General features: G+C 54.0%; 1 protein-coding gene across 12 annotated transcripts in view; it reads right to left on the reverse strand.

Moving 5' to 3' along the window:
* Positions 1 to 15,683, reverse strand: part of CDH22 (cadherin 22) — a 188,539-nt gene that overhangs the window by 125,932 nt on the left and 46,924 nt on the right. For all 12 annotated transcript variants that reach the window (XR_005587787.1, XR_005587788.1, XR_005587786.1 and 9 more), the window contains one exon: positions 7,030 to 7,324. Coding sequence is in view for 8 of the 12 variants with exons in the window: in XM_039498236.1 (XP_039354170.1) it covers positions 7,030 to 7,324 (295 nt within the window). In the remaining 4 variants the exon portion in view is untranslated. The remainder of the gene's footprint in view (positions 1 to 7,029; positions 7,325 to 15,683) is intronic.

Below are 15,683 nucleotides of genomic sequence, written 5' to 3' on the forward strand. Positions count from 1 at the left end.
GCTAATATCAGGGAATTCCCATGGTTCCCAGACACCTGGCTGGTTCCCCACAGGGTCTGTCCTGCCCTCTCAGCACACCCCAGGCCTCTTCACCAGGGATTTGCCTCTGTCCAAAGTGCAGAGCTGCACCTGCAGTAGGGCCTTGCTCACAGGCTGGGGCTAGAGCTGCTGAGAGGTTTGAGTCAGTGCAGAACGGCCCTTCCATTCCCTGTTCTCAAGAGCATCTCAGCAAAGAGTTTCTCTGTGAGAGGCAGAGCATGGTAGTGGGACTGCTGCAGGGTCTGCTGGCTGGTCCCCAGGGCACTGGAGACTGGTCAGGAATGGGATCCATTCACGCTTACCCCTGGTGTGCGGGTCTCAGCCCCTTGTCCCTGAGATAAGAACATAAGAACATAAGAAAGGCTGTACCGGGTCAGACCAAAGGTCCATCTAGCCCAGTATCTGTCTACCGACAGTGGCCAATGCCAGGTGCCCCTGAGGGAGTGAACCTAACAGGCAATGATCAAGTGATCTCTCTCCTGCCATCCATCTCCATCCTCTGACGAACAGAGGCTAGGGACACCATTCTTACCCATCCTGGCTAATAGCCATTTATGGACTTAGCCACCATGAATTTATCCAGTCCCCTTTTAAACATTGTTATAGTCCAGCCTTCACAACCTCCTCAGGTAAGGAGTTCCACAAGTTGACTGTGCGCTGCGTGAAGAAGAACTTCCTTTTATTTGTTTTAAACCTGCTGCCTATTAATTTCATTTGGTGACCCCTAGTTCTTGTATTATGGGAATAAGTAAATAACTTTTCCTTATCCACTTTCTCAACATCACTCATGATTTTATATACCTCTATCATGTCCCCCCTTAGTCTTCTCTTTTCCAAACTGAAGAGTCCTAGCCTCTTTAATCTTTCCTCATATGGGACCCTCTCTAAACCCCTAATCAGTTTAGTTGCTCTTTTCTGAACCTTTTCTAGTGCTAGAATATCTTTTTTGAGGTGAGGAGACCACATCTGTACACAGTATTCGAGATGTGGGCGTACCATGGATTTATATAAGGGCAATAATATATTCTCAGTCTTATTCTCTATCCCCTTTTTAATGATTCCTAACATCCTGTTTGCTTTTTTGACCGCCTCTGCACACTGCGTGGACATCTTCAGAGAACTATCCACAATAACTCCAAGATCTTTTTCCTGACTCGTTGTAGCTAAATTAGCCCCCATCATGTTGTATGTATAGTTGGGGTTATTTTTTTCCAATGTGCATTACTTTACATTTATCCACATTAAATTTCATTTGCCATTTTGTTGCCCAATCACTTAGTTTTGTGAGATCTTTTTGAAGTTCTTCACAATCTGCTTTGGTCTTAACTATCTTGAGTAGTTTAGTATAATCTGCAAACTTTGCCATCCCACTGTTTACCCCTTTCTCCAGATCATTTATGAATAAATTGAATAGGATTGGTCCTAGGATGGTAATTGAATAAATTGAATAGGATTGGTCCTTTTCCCTAGATGGCAGGGAAAGCAGCAGAAGTGGCTTTATAAAGTAACAACGCTCCACTCCGTGCCATCTCCCTTACCCTCCTCTGCCCAGGATGTGATGATTGCAGCCGCTGCCTACCCCAACGAGGCGCAGACACTGGGGCCTGCCAGCCTGCAGCATTCCATCAAATTTTTTTCATCCATGTGCAGAATGAATTTTCTTATGTGCACCATATTGAGGTAATGTGTGGATGTGCGCCACCAGTAGAAACAAAAAACCTAGATAAAATATATATTTTTAAAAAGTTGCTATAGGGATAATTACTCCAGCCAGGGCAAGTTGGGCATTTTAGAACTCACTACTCAAAGAATTAAATTTAAGTGTAAGAGAGAAATCAAAATTTTGAAACGCACAGACCAGTAAAAAACCTAAAACACCACACTTTGAAAGAAGTATCAAGTAAGAACAACAATGATACAAGTATGTGTTGGGAGATGAGTGTGAAAGACAGTGAGTGAGTGTGCGTATGCGAGACAGACACACCGTGTGTGTGTGTGTGTGAGAGAGAGAGAGAGAGGGTGTAACACGCGCTTCCCCCTTAAGTACGCTGCCCTTTTAAGTAGATTGGCACTCAGCAGTCTGAAGCCTGTGTGTTCAGACACAGCAACAGCTGCCAGCAAGCTCTCTCCGTCCTGAGCCCTGTCATGTGTGTCCCCTCTCCCGCTCTGTGGAGATGGGGTACAGGGCTGGGGGACACCCTGACATCAGTGTGCGCACACACAGCAAGCAGGAGGTCCTGGGAGCAGCTGGCAAGGGGCTCCAAAGCAGAGGGCAGGAGAAGTGTGGGCAGGGACACCTGAAGTACGTGGCACTTGACAGCCTGCTGGGTGGCCACCCGGCCTCCCAGCTTAGAGAGAACTTAGGCTCCTAGCAGAGACAGCAAGTGGCCCTGTTCAGAGCTGCGAGAGCTCAGCGCACCCTTAGCAGCAGCAGCCTCAGCACTCACCCAACTATGCAGGTCCTGTTGTCTGTATCGGCAAGACCTGTTTTGGACTGTGTTCCTGTCATCTAAATAAACCTTCTGTTTACTGGCTGGCTGAGAGTCCTGGTGAATCGCAGGTAGCCAGGGGTGCAGGGCCTTGTCTCCCCCACACTCTGTGACGCCCCACACTCCAGTTATCCGGCTCCCTGTGCAGTGCCCAGGGCAGAGCTGCTCCCCCATAATCCCCCCAACCTCCCCCCAAGTGCAGTGCCCCGGGTGGAGCTGCTTCCCAGTGTCACTGGCTTGGCAGAAGCAGGACCCAACACTGTTGCCGGTGGTGTAGCACACGGGACGGTTGTCTCTCCAGCACCTGAGCCCTATGTATAGCTCTTGGAAGGAAGCCGGGGTGCTGGATGGCCTGGGGCCTAGGGGCATCATCATCAGCTCTCTGTGGCTGTCTGGATGGACTCTCCAGATCTCTGCCCCAGCTGCTGTGGGGGACTTTGTGCAGCTGTGCTGGCCGCCTCTGCCACACAGGGAGCTCTCCCCTCTCCTGGTAGCTGAGGGTCAGCTGGGACATAAGGCCAACACTGCTGCAGCAGAGCTCTGTTCTGCTCTCCAGCGCAGGGTGGCTGCAGACGAGGAGGAAGCACCTTTGCCCTGACATTTCAGAGTTTTGGCCTTGGGGCCCAGAGTGGTTTCCCCACAGTCTTTGCTTCCCTTTGGGGCTGGCCAGGCTGCTGGAGGCCCCACGGTGAAGGGGGAGCCACGAGGAAGCCAGCTCACACTCACTAATTTGGGGCTGCTGTGGGTCGGCAGGACAGAGGCTGTCAGTCAGCGCTGGCTCCTGGCTGTCAGGTCCCCGCCTCCGGAGAGACACAGCAGAGGCACGTCCGACACTGCTCCAAACACTTCTTTTTACTTTTCACTTCTGACGATTTTAATTTGCAGGAATTGCCTCCTTTCATGTTCTGAAACCGAGTTTCTTTCTCCTTCTGATCTCCAATTTTGCACAGACACTGTCTCCTTTGATACGTCTTGTTCACATCAGCCTGTGATCAGGCAGCTCCGTAATTGTTAGTGATTTTCAAAGCATGGGGCTCCTGGTCTAACACCCAGAGTTGAGAATACCGCCCTTTTTAAACGTTGCTCAGGCAAACTACGTTAATTTAATTGCTTCTCCCTTTTGAGAAGGAGGGAGCGAGTCTCCCCCTCGCTGCCGGCATCCTGCCTTCCATTTGTACAGGAGCCCGGGTCTGTGACTGATGGTGTTCTTGGTCAAAGGAGGAGAGGGTTCCTGACAGGGGCTGAAACCACGTGTCAGGAGGAATTCAGTCAGCAGCAGCCTCTCTGGTGTAATGATTTCTGAACATCTGTACATGTGCTGGAGGCCATCACAGGGCTCTGAATGAGCAGAGCATCCAGGAAACACAGCAAGAGACTGACCCTCCGGCTTCCTGCCAGGCCCTAAGAAGAGCCCTTCCCTTGCTGCACTTAACTCCTTGGGCGCTCACAGGAACCAGGCCTGGGCCCCTTTCCAGGGCACTGCCTGTCACACCCCCAGATGGGAAAACCTGCTGGAGCCCGACCTGTGCCACATGATCCTTGCGCTGCCAGCCTCCTCGGGGGCTCTTCCCGCTCTCCTGCCTTCTCCTCAGTTCTGCTCACTGCTGGTCCTCTCACTCTCTCCTTCCTTTGCACCTGTCACTCTCCCCTTTTCATCCCCTGTGGCTGTCAAGCGGGACCTGCCTTACCATTTGATGTCGAGCAGGCTCTGTCTTTTGCCTTGAGGCGCCTTTGGAGAGCAGAGATTTGCAGTGCCACTGCCTGGGATACCTCCCCTCTCGCAGCCTGCCAACCCCAAGCCTGCTGCCCACCTCAGTCAACCCGGGCCCCTGGCCCGACGCAGACAGGGAGCAGCACGATACCCAGAAAGCGGGAAAAGGGTGAATGGATTCTAGGGCTCAGCAGAATGCACTACCAGCGTGAAGTAGGGACAAAGGGCAGACGCCCTGCTGCTGCCCCATTGCACGTCCCCACCCCCACCTTAAAGCACAATAACCACCTGCCCAGTGCGACACTATCCTGCCCTCTCCCCACGCTCTGGGAAACCTCCCCGCACAGACCCTGCCCTGGTGCACGGCATTCCAGACCCGACAACGTGCTACCACAGGAGCGGAGGCAGTGTGGTGTGTGAGGTGCTAGGCCTCACTTAGGAAACGACAGGGATGAGTTTACATGTCTGAGCCAATCAGCTGAAGTTTTCTTCCATTACGGAACAATTGTACTTAGTTCAACACCACTGCCGGCCTCTGCTCAGCGGGCGCTTGTGACCAGAGCTGCTGGGAGAGGGGCTGCAGGTCAGGGCTGTGGGGTGGGTAGGAATGGAACAGGATGGGGGCTCGGATCAAGACTGATATGCAGTAGCAGAGCTGGGGGAGGGGTGCCAGGGCAGCACAGATATAGCAGGGGATGCTGCAGGTCCAGCAGGTCAGGACCAGCACAGCTGGGGGATGGGACTTGGCACTGCAACAGCAGGGGGGCTGCAGATAGGACTGTGTGGGGAGCCCAGAATGGAAAGGCAGGAGGACCATGGGTTGGGACTGAGGGACATGAACAGACCAACACAGGAGAAATTTGCACTAGTGAACACACTAGTGCACAATGAACAGGCCCTGAGCAACAGAGCAGTTCAGGGGGACAGAGGCTATGGGCCCATTTCTGTGTTCCACAGGCATCAGTGGGAGTTCTGCCTGAGTGAGGAGTGCAGGATGGAGCCCTGCAGAGGAAATAATCATTCTGCCCTCTCCTGGCTTCGTTCTAAGTTCCCAGGGTGCATGGACCTCCCAGGTGGGGAGGCCATGCAAACACAATGCCAGACGCAGGCTCCACCCCCACACTCCAGTGCAAGGCAGAGCCTCCTGCTCACTGGAGCAAGGAAGCAGGGACAAGGACTCTAGGGACCCTGCCTCTTCCAGTGGCCGCTCATCTCCACTCATCTCAGCTGCACACCTGCACCAGCGCACCCAGACCTGCCAGGCCAGCAGCGCCAGGGAGCGGCTGGCCACACAGCTGCTAGACAGGACCAAAGAGAGTGAGCAAACAATCTGCAAGGTGCTGGGCAGAGGCGAGGAAGAGATGCCCTAGTCTCCAGCAGCAGCACCTTCCAGGGGCCATTACATTCGCTTCTTGGAGCCCAGGGACAGCCAGGTTCATGGAAACTAAACACTGCAGGGGCTGAGCCTGCAACGGAAGGTGGGCACCCAACCTGGTACCACCAGCCCCTGCCCAGTGAGCCTGTCATTACAGGGGGACAGGTAAGGCAGTAATGATCCCACAGGCCTCCAGGCGTTAAGACAATAGCTTAGCTAAACTAATCAAGGCAAAAGCCTCAGCATACATAGGTAACCAAGAGTAACCCTAGAGCGCAGGGCATCGCAAGGTAACATGCTGCAAGGACCCAGCTGCCGACAGGTTCCCACAAGGGGCAGGTTTATCCCAGCCTGGGATAGTTTTAGTTAGAGACATTGGCAGATGTCCGACCACACGAGTGCCATGGTAGCTAATGGGTATATATGCTAATGAACTTGAGGTAAAGAGATTAATAACCTATGGGAGAAGAACACCCCAGCATTAGTACAGTGAGGAACTACAAATACAGGGAAGGGGCTGAGCCCCTCCTGAATACGTATTAGGCCTGGCAGCGTCACTAGAACATATTATAACAGCTGTATCCCACCCACATGCCTGGGATGTCAGGATGACGCCCACTGGGGATGCTGCTGATGGTGAGGAGAACTAACACGTCAGGTTGCTCTGCAAGGGCCGGCTCAGCTCGTTCTGTGCTATCTCTGCCTTTCTGGCCGGGCTTGAAACTTTGCTAACAATGTTAATAAAAGTGTGAGTGTTGCGACCGTGTATGTCAGGGTTCCCAATTAAACAGGAATTCTAGTAATACTGCCCCAATCAAACCTCCAAGTGTTAACTGGGAATTTTTAAGTAATCAATATAATTAATAGACTAGGCAACAGCAGCCAGGCACTAACAGATGGGGGAGGTGGAATCCCAGGGGTAGGGAGAGCTGGGAGCGTAGGTGCCATAGACACAGCCAGAGGCAAGGAGACATGGCAATAAATATCAGTCTCAATATGATCCTAACCAGCAGCAGACCCTGCCCCAAGCAAGGCCTGGGGCCTCCTCCCCAGTGCCTGAGAGCAACAGCGACGGCATGTGTGGAGGAAATCTGAGGCAGAACCGGGGAAACCTCAGACGGGGAAGCAGGGGGTTAGCACCCAGCTCAGCCCACTCCCATTGCACAGGCTCACGGGAAGCCCACGTGCTCCTCCAGCTGGCCATCAGCCCTGAGGATTTACTCAAATGTTTCCCTAAACTACCTTATTTATTTCCCCCCTTGGCTCCAATCGCGGCTGGAATTCCTGGATTTATGACAAGTGATTCTGTGCTGGGCAAGACTCTAGTTTGACAGCTCAGGGTAATGGACGGAAGCAGGGGCTGCCAGCTCCTTGCCCCCATCACCTTGTGCTCAGCGCGGGTGCAGGGCACCTACCTATGGGGGACAGCTCGGCCACGCTGCCGATGTAGGGCCCCTCCAGGAAACGGGGCTCGCTATCATTGATGTCCTGCACCTTGATGATGAACTCAGACTCAGGCTCCAGCAGCTGGTTGGTCTGGCGGTCCCGGGCCTGTGCCCGCAGCGTGTAGAACGTCTTCTGCTCCCGGTCCAGGCGCTCGGTGGCATGGATGTCGCCTGTGACCTCGTCAATGAGGAAGATGGTTCCTGCGCCCTCCCCGGAGATGGTGTACTTGATGGACCCGTCCCCCTCATCCGAGTCCGAGTGGATCTGCAGAGGAAGGACAGAGAGTGAGGGTTGGTGCTAAGAGAGAGCAACTGAACTGGCTGGAGCCACAGCCGCCACGCTTGCTGCGAGAGCCAAGTCACTGAGGAGACCCCGGCAAGAGAGGAGCAGTAGCTGGGCCCATGGAGTGGGAAGGGCTAGAGCAGGAGTCTGGGGTGGGGAGGGCAGGCAGAGCAGGGACCCGGTGGCTGCATGGTTTTCACTGCCAAGAGTTAGTCCATATCAGCCTGTCCCTCTTGGAAGGGAACAGCAAGCGATGCACTTGTCCTGGGCTGGGACCCGGAAGATCTGGGTTCAATTTGCAGCTCTGCCTCTGCTTTGCTGTGTGACCTTGGGCCTGTCACCAGATCTCTGCTCTGCTCCCTTCTAACACAGAACTGAGAGAATAATTCTGTGCAGCTCAGACCCCCCATCACACGGGCCAGAGCAGCCCCCAAAGACAGAGTGTTTGACAGTACAGGAGGTACAACTGGAACAAAGCCACCCCAAAGCTTGTGAGGCTCAGACATCCACATGGGCGGCATCAAGTCACTGCATGCAGCTCTGTGATGTGTGTAAACGCCAGCTCACTGCCCTTCCAAACCCAAGCCAGCTGCCCTGCTACTCTGGTGTGCATGCTCTGGCTCTCGAAACCAACGGCTGCCAGCCCTCCCACACGGTGACAGCTTCATGCCCACCCAGCATCCTGGCAGCGATATGAGCCCTGAATTCAGCACCAGAAACAGCCCCCCAGGAAAGCAGCCAAGAATTTCCTCTTCGTTTTCTAATTAAGATGCTATTTGGAATGAGGGAGCGAAAGGGTAAACAGCAGCTCCCTTTGCCCTGCAGCCGCCTGGAATCCAGGCCAGGCGTCCGGAGATAATTTTATTGGTGGCATTAAACTGAGTTATGAGGTTTTTACAATCCAGCCACTTATGAGAAATCTATTAACAGTAACTGGACAGGCAGAATGCATCTCTGAGGAGAGCAGCGCGGGCATTAATTGGGGCAATCCATAATGGACAGGCCCCCAGAAAGGTTTCATCAGATGCATTCATTTACTCCCCACAATTTCTGCTGAGAATCAGCAAAGTTGCCAAAAAAAGAGCTGTCCATTAATCGGCTAATGAAATATGAAAATGTTTATGGGCCATTCAATCTTCCAAACTGCAGTTCTATAATCCACCTTAAAGACATACAGTTCCACCAGCAAGAATTTATACCAGGACCTGCTTCTTTTTATGATGCCTTCATTATATTTATCTTGTTAGATACAATTTATATATTTATTTATTTCATGAATAAGATGCCCACACATTGGACAATTCAATGTACTTTACATGCTATTCATATACTATCGTCTATGTCAAATACACACTCCCACCCTGCATTGCCAGGAAATATACTCACCTGCCCAGCATCACCCAGATTGAAGATACACCCACCTGCCCAGCATTGCCTGGGAAATACACCTGGCCAAACAACATCACGCAGGAAATACAACCACCTGCCTGGTATCACCTAGGAATTACCCCTGCGTGACAGGCAATACCTGGAAAATACTCCCCTGCCAAGCCAACAGACACACCTGTTTTCTCAGCTATCCCTAGGAAACACCCACTCACCTGGCCCCACTTGAGAAACACACCCAGACACCCCTTTGCGGCTGGGTGCCCTAACAGCAGGGTTCTGGCCCCACATTCCCTCTCAGGTCCCTAATGGCTCCATGTCGGGTTTGCTTGACTCAGTAACACCCATCCTTGGGGCTGGTTCATTGCAAAACTCTTGTGCAAACAGTCGCTAACAGAAATCCCCAGACAGCCCACTGATCACTCCAGTGCACATTGTCCTTACAATCCCATGACAGACAGTCCATCGACGTAGCACATACCACACTCCAGCACCTTCCACCCCACCCGGGTCTTCATTGGTCCTCTCCTGTCCTGCCACCAGAGCCACACCAGAGCCCCTCCAGCTCAAGTGCAACCCCGCTCTTCCTAACAGGAGGCCCCACAGCCTCTCCACTGGAAGGGCAAACTCACCTTCCCTCACTCCCCCAGTTCTGCCATCCTCTCACCTCAGGCTGGCCAGAGGTTCTCTTGGCCCTCAGCCCTCTTCGGCCCTCTGGCTCCAGCTCTCCTTCATGGAGACCTCCGAGGGTTAGTCCATCTGCTGTTCCCATCTACAGCCCTCTCCAGTCCCGGGCCCGCCAGCTTGGATGTCAGTAGGCTGGGAGGGAGTTGCCTACCGACATCCTTTGGTCCTCTCCTGCCCTGCTCCCTCCAGCCCTAGCACTCCAGCGTCGGGAGGTCAGCCAGCAAACCCCTCTGCTGCTCTTCAGCTTTCACCCCAGAAGTCAGCGTCACGTCGCTCCTCCCTCTGACTCTCCCTGATCCTTTCTAGCTCCAGGCGCTCCACACCCTCTCAACTGGCTTCATTTAAAGAGGCCAGCCACCCTGGTACATACACTTCCGGTTGCCTGGGCAGTCTCCCTGCCCTGCGGGAATTGCAGCCATAAGGTAGTCACCCAGCTGGCTTGCATAGGAACGACCCTGCCTGCTTTGCATCACATCCTTCTGCCTCATGTCAACTCTTGCCAGAGACTGAAACACCACAGCAGGGGCTGTATCTGTTCCATAAAGTGCAGGGGCCACATACACAAATGTGCATTTCTCTGCTCATAACAACAGCAACAAGATTTGTGATGGTAGAATCTCCATCCTTAGAGGTTTTTAAAGCCCGGCTTGACAAAGTCCTGGCTGGGATGATTTAGTTGGTGTTGGTCCTGCTTTGAGCAGGGGGTTGGACTAGATGACCTCCTGAGGTCTCTTCCAACCCTAATATTCTATTATTCTAATTATCAGCCAGGAGATAAACCTGCCCATCAAGCCCATTTGCCCAGCAAACAGTCCAAACTAGCAGCATATCCCTGCTTCACATCTGCTTAACACTGACTCTGTGCTCAGAGCAGATGCCAGCAGCCCTGAAACCTGGAAAGCCAGGAAGAAAAACAGAACCCGCACTCCGGGGGCTGGAAAGATAGATTTACAAGGGAAGATTAATGAGCTAAATCTGCATCACTTGGCTAAACAACAACTAATGGGGGAGCAGGATAACTGTCTGTAGGTGTATGAGGGGAGACAGCAAGGAGGGTTGGAGAAGGAGCAGGGGGTGCTTTGGGTGTGAAAGTGAGTCTGCATTTACATCCTAACCTGGTGTACAATCACCATGATTGTATGCACCAGCATAGGGCTTGGGCACGCACAAGACCAGTCGGACGCCAGAGCAGTTCTGAAACTTGGGCCAAAATACGGATATGCAGGTTTTTAAAGCACAAAAATGCAGCCATCTGATTTCTCGGGCTGTCTCTCGGAGATGCCAGTCAGTGAACTTGGTGCATAGCACTAACATGGGCTCTGAGCTGGACACCTGCAGCAGCTGCCTCCAGATCATTTGCCCTATGGGGTATGTCTACACTGCAATTAAACACCTGTGGCTGGCCCTGTCAGCTGACTCAGGCCCGGGGCTAATTGCAGTGTAGGCGTTTGGTCCTAGGCTGGAGCCTGGGATCTGGGACCGATTAAACAGCCCTGTGGCCCAAACCCCACAAACTCATGTTAGCTGACGGGCCAGGCACAGGTGTTTAATCGCAGTGTAGACGTACCCATGCTGCATTTGGCTTCTTACAGTCCATTTAAATGTTGGGATGGATTTTGGTGACCCGTCCTGTTCACAGGTGTGAGGGGTGAATGGTACCAATGTGGAGGCAGGTTTGGGTAAGCATCTTCTGCATAGCTCTACCAGTGCACCCTAGCCCTACCACCGGCTCCTATGGCATTCCCAGAGCCCCTCACATCCTGCAAACCCCCTCCATATTAAGCTGCAGCACCCCCAGCTGTGCAGCCTGGTCCCCCACCCACTCACCCAGAGTTCTGCCAAGGCACCACAGTCCCTGTCTTTGCCCCCACTCCCACCCCAGCTCTGCCATGATACACACTGTTGCTCGTTCCTGGCCTGCCTCCCTTGCCACCGCAGCCCCACCAGCACAGAAACCAAATATGGTGACAAGCTGCAGGGTGGCTCTAGCGAGTGGTGCCACAGGGAAAAACTCCTCACCTTGTGCTGTGGCCAGTGCACACCTGCCCCAAAAGTCCCCAAGGCCTCTCCAGGAGTGCATGACCAATGAGCAAAGCCACCCTCTCCCAAGCCGATCTGGAGAACAAACCTTGCACTGGGTTTGCTTTGGAAATGGCACAAGAGTGGCTGACAGTGCAGACAGCCAGAGGGTGCTGAGGCAGAGACAGCAGCCATTCCACAGCGCAAATAGCCACGGGGACAACCACCATTTGTCCAGTCCTCCAGAGACCCCACTGGCCTGGCTCCCATCTCAGCAGTGCCAGGTAAATTGGAAGTCAATGGAGTTACTCCAGACTTACACTGGGGTGAGATCAGAATACGCATCTGCAGCATAAACCCCTGAAACCTGCCCCTTCCTGGGGCAACAGGCCTCTCTGCGCTTCGTCCCAACTTCTAGGCACACTGGGAGCAGGTGAATCCAGGGCAAACGTAATCCCAGCATCTCCAGAGCACAGCTGGGAGGCTTTCTCTCACCAGCCCATGATCTAAAACAAAGCAGCAGCTGTGGAGCAGGGTGCAATGATCCCTTCCCTCCTGGGCATCCTCTTCACTGAGGATGGGGGAAGGAAGCCCCACATTCAGCCATGGAGTCGCCCCTTATTCCTGGTGATGAGGTGTTTCTGGGCAATGCCTCTTGGAAAAGATGAAAATCTTTCATCTGCTCAGATTGTTAAAAAGGGGAATTATTTCCCGGCTCTAAAGGGCTAACACTGGGATTTTACAAGGCCATTAATTACCGCCTACTAATTAAATCAAAATTAAATGTGAACAGAGGTGCATTTTCCTTATTAAAAATGATTAAAAAGAAAGCACAGATACACAAATAAAAACTACTTTGGGATTGAAAAATAAAGAAAATCAAATAAAAACTGGCCACAATGAAGGCATCCTCTGTGTTTGCTCCAGCTCATAAAGCCTTAGTTCATCAATTTTCTTTAAATATTAGCAACTTAATTAAATCTGCTTTTTTCCCTTTAATCCCCTCTTCTATCTAAAATAGATCTGTCCACATGCAGAAGTTTGTAACTAGTGCTGACCCCATAATTCTATTTAAAAAACTCAAAGAAATCCACATCAAACTGACAGAAGCCTCGGGGGAAATTACAGTTCAGAAAAAGGATTAGCAAGAGAATCCAGATTGTACGGAAATGTTATTGGCCCTCAGAGGAGCACGTGTAGGGGTGAGAGAGGCTGGCCAAGCCTTTCCCAGCAGGTGGCACTGCTGGGAACTGGGTAGGTGCCTCACATAGGGGGAGCTCCAGCAGCTCCCATACCTGCCTGTCCCCACCACACATTCTTCAGGGAGAAACGCAGGAACACTGATCACAGGAGGCTCACAGCTACTCCATAAAGGAACCGTGCTATGGAGCAGTTAAAACACCAGGAGCAGGAAGAGATCATAACTGGTTTCATTCTGCCCAGCCTCTCCTGGCAGGGGCGCTGTGGGGAGCAGGGCAGGAGTGCGGGCTGCAGGAGGCTGGACAGCAGCTGTAGGGGACAGCAGACCTTTGAGAGAGATTTACAGGGAATTGTTCTCTGTGTGGCCTGGCTGTTCACTCCGGGCTGGCAGGTGATGTGGAAAGGGGATGTAAAATGGGCCAGTTTTAGGTTCCTGAGTTCATTTTGGAAATGAGGCTGTTGCTAGGCTACCTCTGGTATTCGACAAGGCCTGATGCTTCAAGTCACTCCCCAGGGGAGCTGTCAATTAACTGTAACTACATCCAGCATCTTCATGGAGGAGCAACACTTCCTGAGCGTCTGCAAAAACGGACACAGAGGATTGTTTCAAACTTAAGTGGAACCTCACTCGTGATCCTGTCCACGTGGCATCCCCCAGACTCACAGCCCTGAAGCATACGTGCCCCAAGCACAGCCAAGCCATCAGAATCGGCTCACAGCACGCTCCTCTGCCCCAGCTGACACGGGGGATGCCCCCCCAACAGTCTCCACGCTGCCTCACTGCACCTGCATCAGGGCATGCTGCGCAATGGAGATGCTCGCTCACTGTGCTGGAACAGGGGGTGGAGGAGAAGGTCCTGGGATGACCTAACCACAGAGCACTGAGGAAAGCACCAGCCACACAGGTCACATGGGCAGGGCCAGGGGGCCATCCACACTGCACAAATACTGAGTGCCAACCTGGGTGCTGGAGGACAAGCACATGCCAGCCCCAGCTGCTGTGCAGGGGCTACCACAGTTACTGTCTCTCTGAACTTTCACACCACACCCCTCACCAGAGGTTCAGAGCATCTCCATGGTGCCAGGTCTAACAGCAGCATTCATCAGCTAGCAGAGAGAGAAACGCTAAGGGAAAGAGAAGATATAAATGGCATGAACCGAGTCACCTCTGAGGTTAGCAGACTGTCACTCCCCTGGGCAACAGCCACTGTGCAAGGCCCTGCACTCGGCTCTCAGGCGGACACAGGACTGGCTCTGTGGAGCCTACGCACCGACACCAGCTTATCCCCCCACGCTGTCCTGCCTCCCCACCCCATCATCAGTCTCAAACCCAACGGCAGAGTTTGCAACTGGCCGAGTCTCCCTGGGTGCTGTATAGAGCCCAGTGCAACACAGCCGGATCATGACTGGGCACGAGCGGAATATCAATACGAGGAAAGCAAATGGCATTCCCCTGGGTGCCCCAGTAATTCCCATCACCCCGGACTCCTGCCCAGGCACCACCCAGGACTGCTGGCTCTGCACCTGGGACATAGGAGCCAGACCCCAGCCCTCGGCCTATAGCAAAGTGACTCTGCACCTGTAATATTAGCTTTTGCCCTAAGAACCACCCCCTAGTCCCTCCTGGCACATTCATATGCAAATAGAGGCATATTAAGTGCATTCCATGCAAATCTTTTATGCAAATTGGAGTCATATTATGTAAATACAGCAACACCTTTACTCTGGGGTAACTAATTGGGCAGAGGAACGGGGGAGGGAGGGGATTTGCACATGGAGGCCTACAGGGGCTGTTTTCTGAGCCAGCCCCAATCTGCATGGACCAGGAACCAGAAAACAGAAGCACAGTCCTCACGGGAGATCTGGCTGGTAAGTTTGAGCTTAGTCTTCCCAGGACTGGGAGCAAGCCAGTGGTGAGAGTCTGAAACCCAACGCAACCACCCCTGCAAGAGGACGACTTGGGGAATGCGGTGCCATGGACTTACAGGGGTGGGGGGCAGGATGAGGGGACGATGCAGTGCCATGGGCCTGGGGGTGGGGGAGGGGAGGATCCCGGGCCATTGAGCTATGGGGGAGTGCGGGGAGGATGCAGTGCCATGGAGCTATCCTGTGGGGGAGGGGATGCAGTGCCATGGAACTACCCCTGGAGCAGAATGCAGTGCAGGGGGATGCAAGGCCCCTGTGCCTGTCGCTGGGACGTGAAAAGGGACCCCCTGGCTGGAGGGATGATGATGCTCACTTCAGGGCAGTGTTCCCAGGGAGGAGGGTTCTGGATGGGATGGGAACTTGCTCTCTGGCTGCCCCCATACACACGCCCAGCAGGAACTGCTGAGAGTCCCAGGGCCCAGCCTGGCCCTGCTGTGCAATCCCTTTCCACAGAGCCCATCCCCCACCCCACTCCCAGCTCCCTGGCCCTGCTCATCCAGCTTCCCAGTGAGGGTATTTGGGACATGTCTCCATGAGAGCCCAGCAACACCACTGGACAGTGCACTGCACCCTGTGTGTCGGGGCGCTCCCCAGGGCATTGCCCCCCACTTCCCGCTCCCCTCATCCCCTGCCACCGGGGGCACCGCCAGCCCCCCCACTTCCCATCACCCCACCGGGGGCACCGCCAGCCCCCCCACTTCCCATCGCCCCACCGGGGGCACCGCCAGCCCCCCCACTTCCCATCGCCCCTCAGGGGGCACCGCCAGCCCCCCCACTTCCCATTGCCCCACCGGGGGCACCGCCAGCCCCCCTTCCCATCACCCCCCGGGACACCGCCAGCCCCCTTCCCATCACCCCCCGGGACACCGCCAGCCCCCCCACTTCCCATCACCCCACCGGGGGCACCGCCAGCCCCCCCACTTCCCATCACCCCACCGGGGGCACCGCCAGCCCCCCCACTTCCCATCGCCCCACCGGGGGCACCGCCAGCCCCCCCACTTCCCATCGCCCCACCGGGGCACAGCCCCCTTCCCATCACCCCGGGACACCACCAGCCCCCTTCCCATCACCCCACTGGGGCACTGCCAGCCCCCACTTCCTGTCACCCCCCGGACACCACCAG

Source organism: Mauremys reevesii, linkage group 13 (genome assembly GCF_016161935.1).
Source record: "Mauremys reevesii isolate NIE-2019 linkage group 13, ASM1616193v1, whole genome shotgun sequence".
In the NCBI taxonomy this organism is placed as follows: domain Eukaryota; kingdom Metazoa; phylum Chordata; order Testudines; family Geoemydidae; genus Mauremys; species Mauremys reevesii.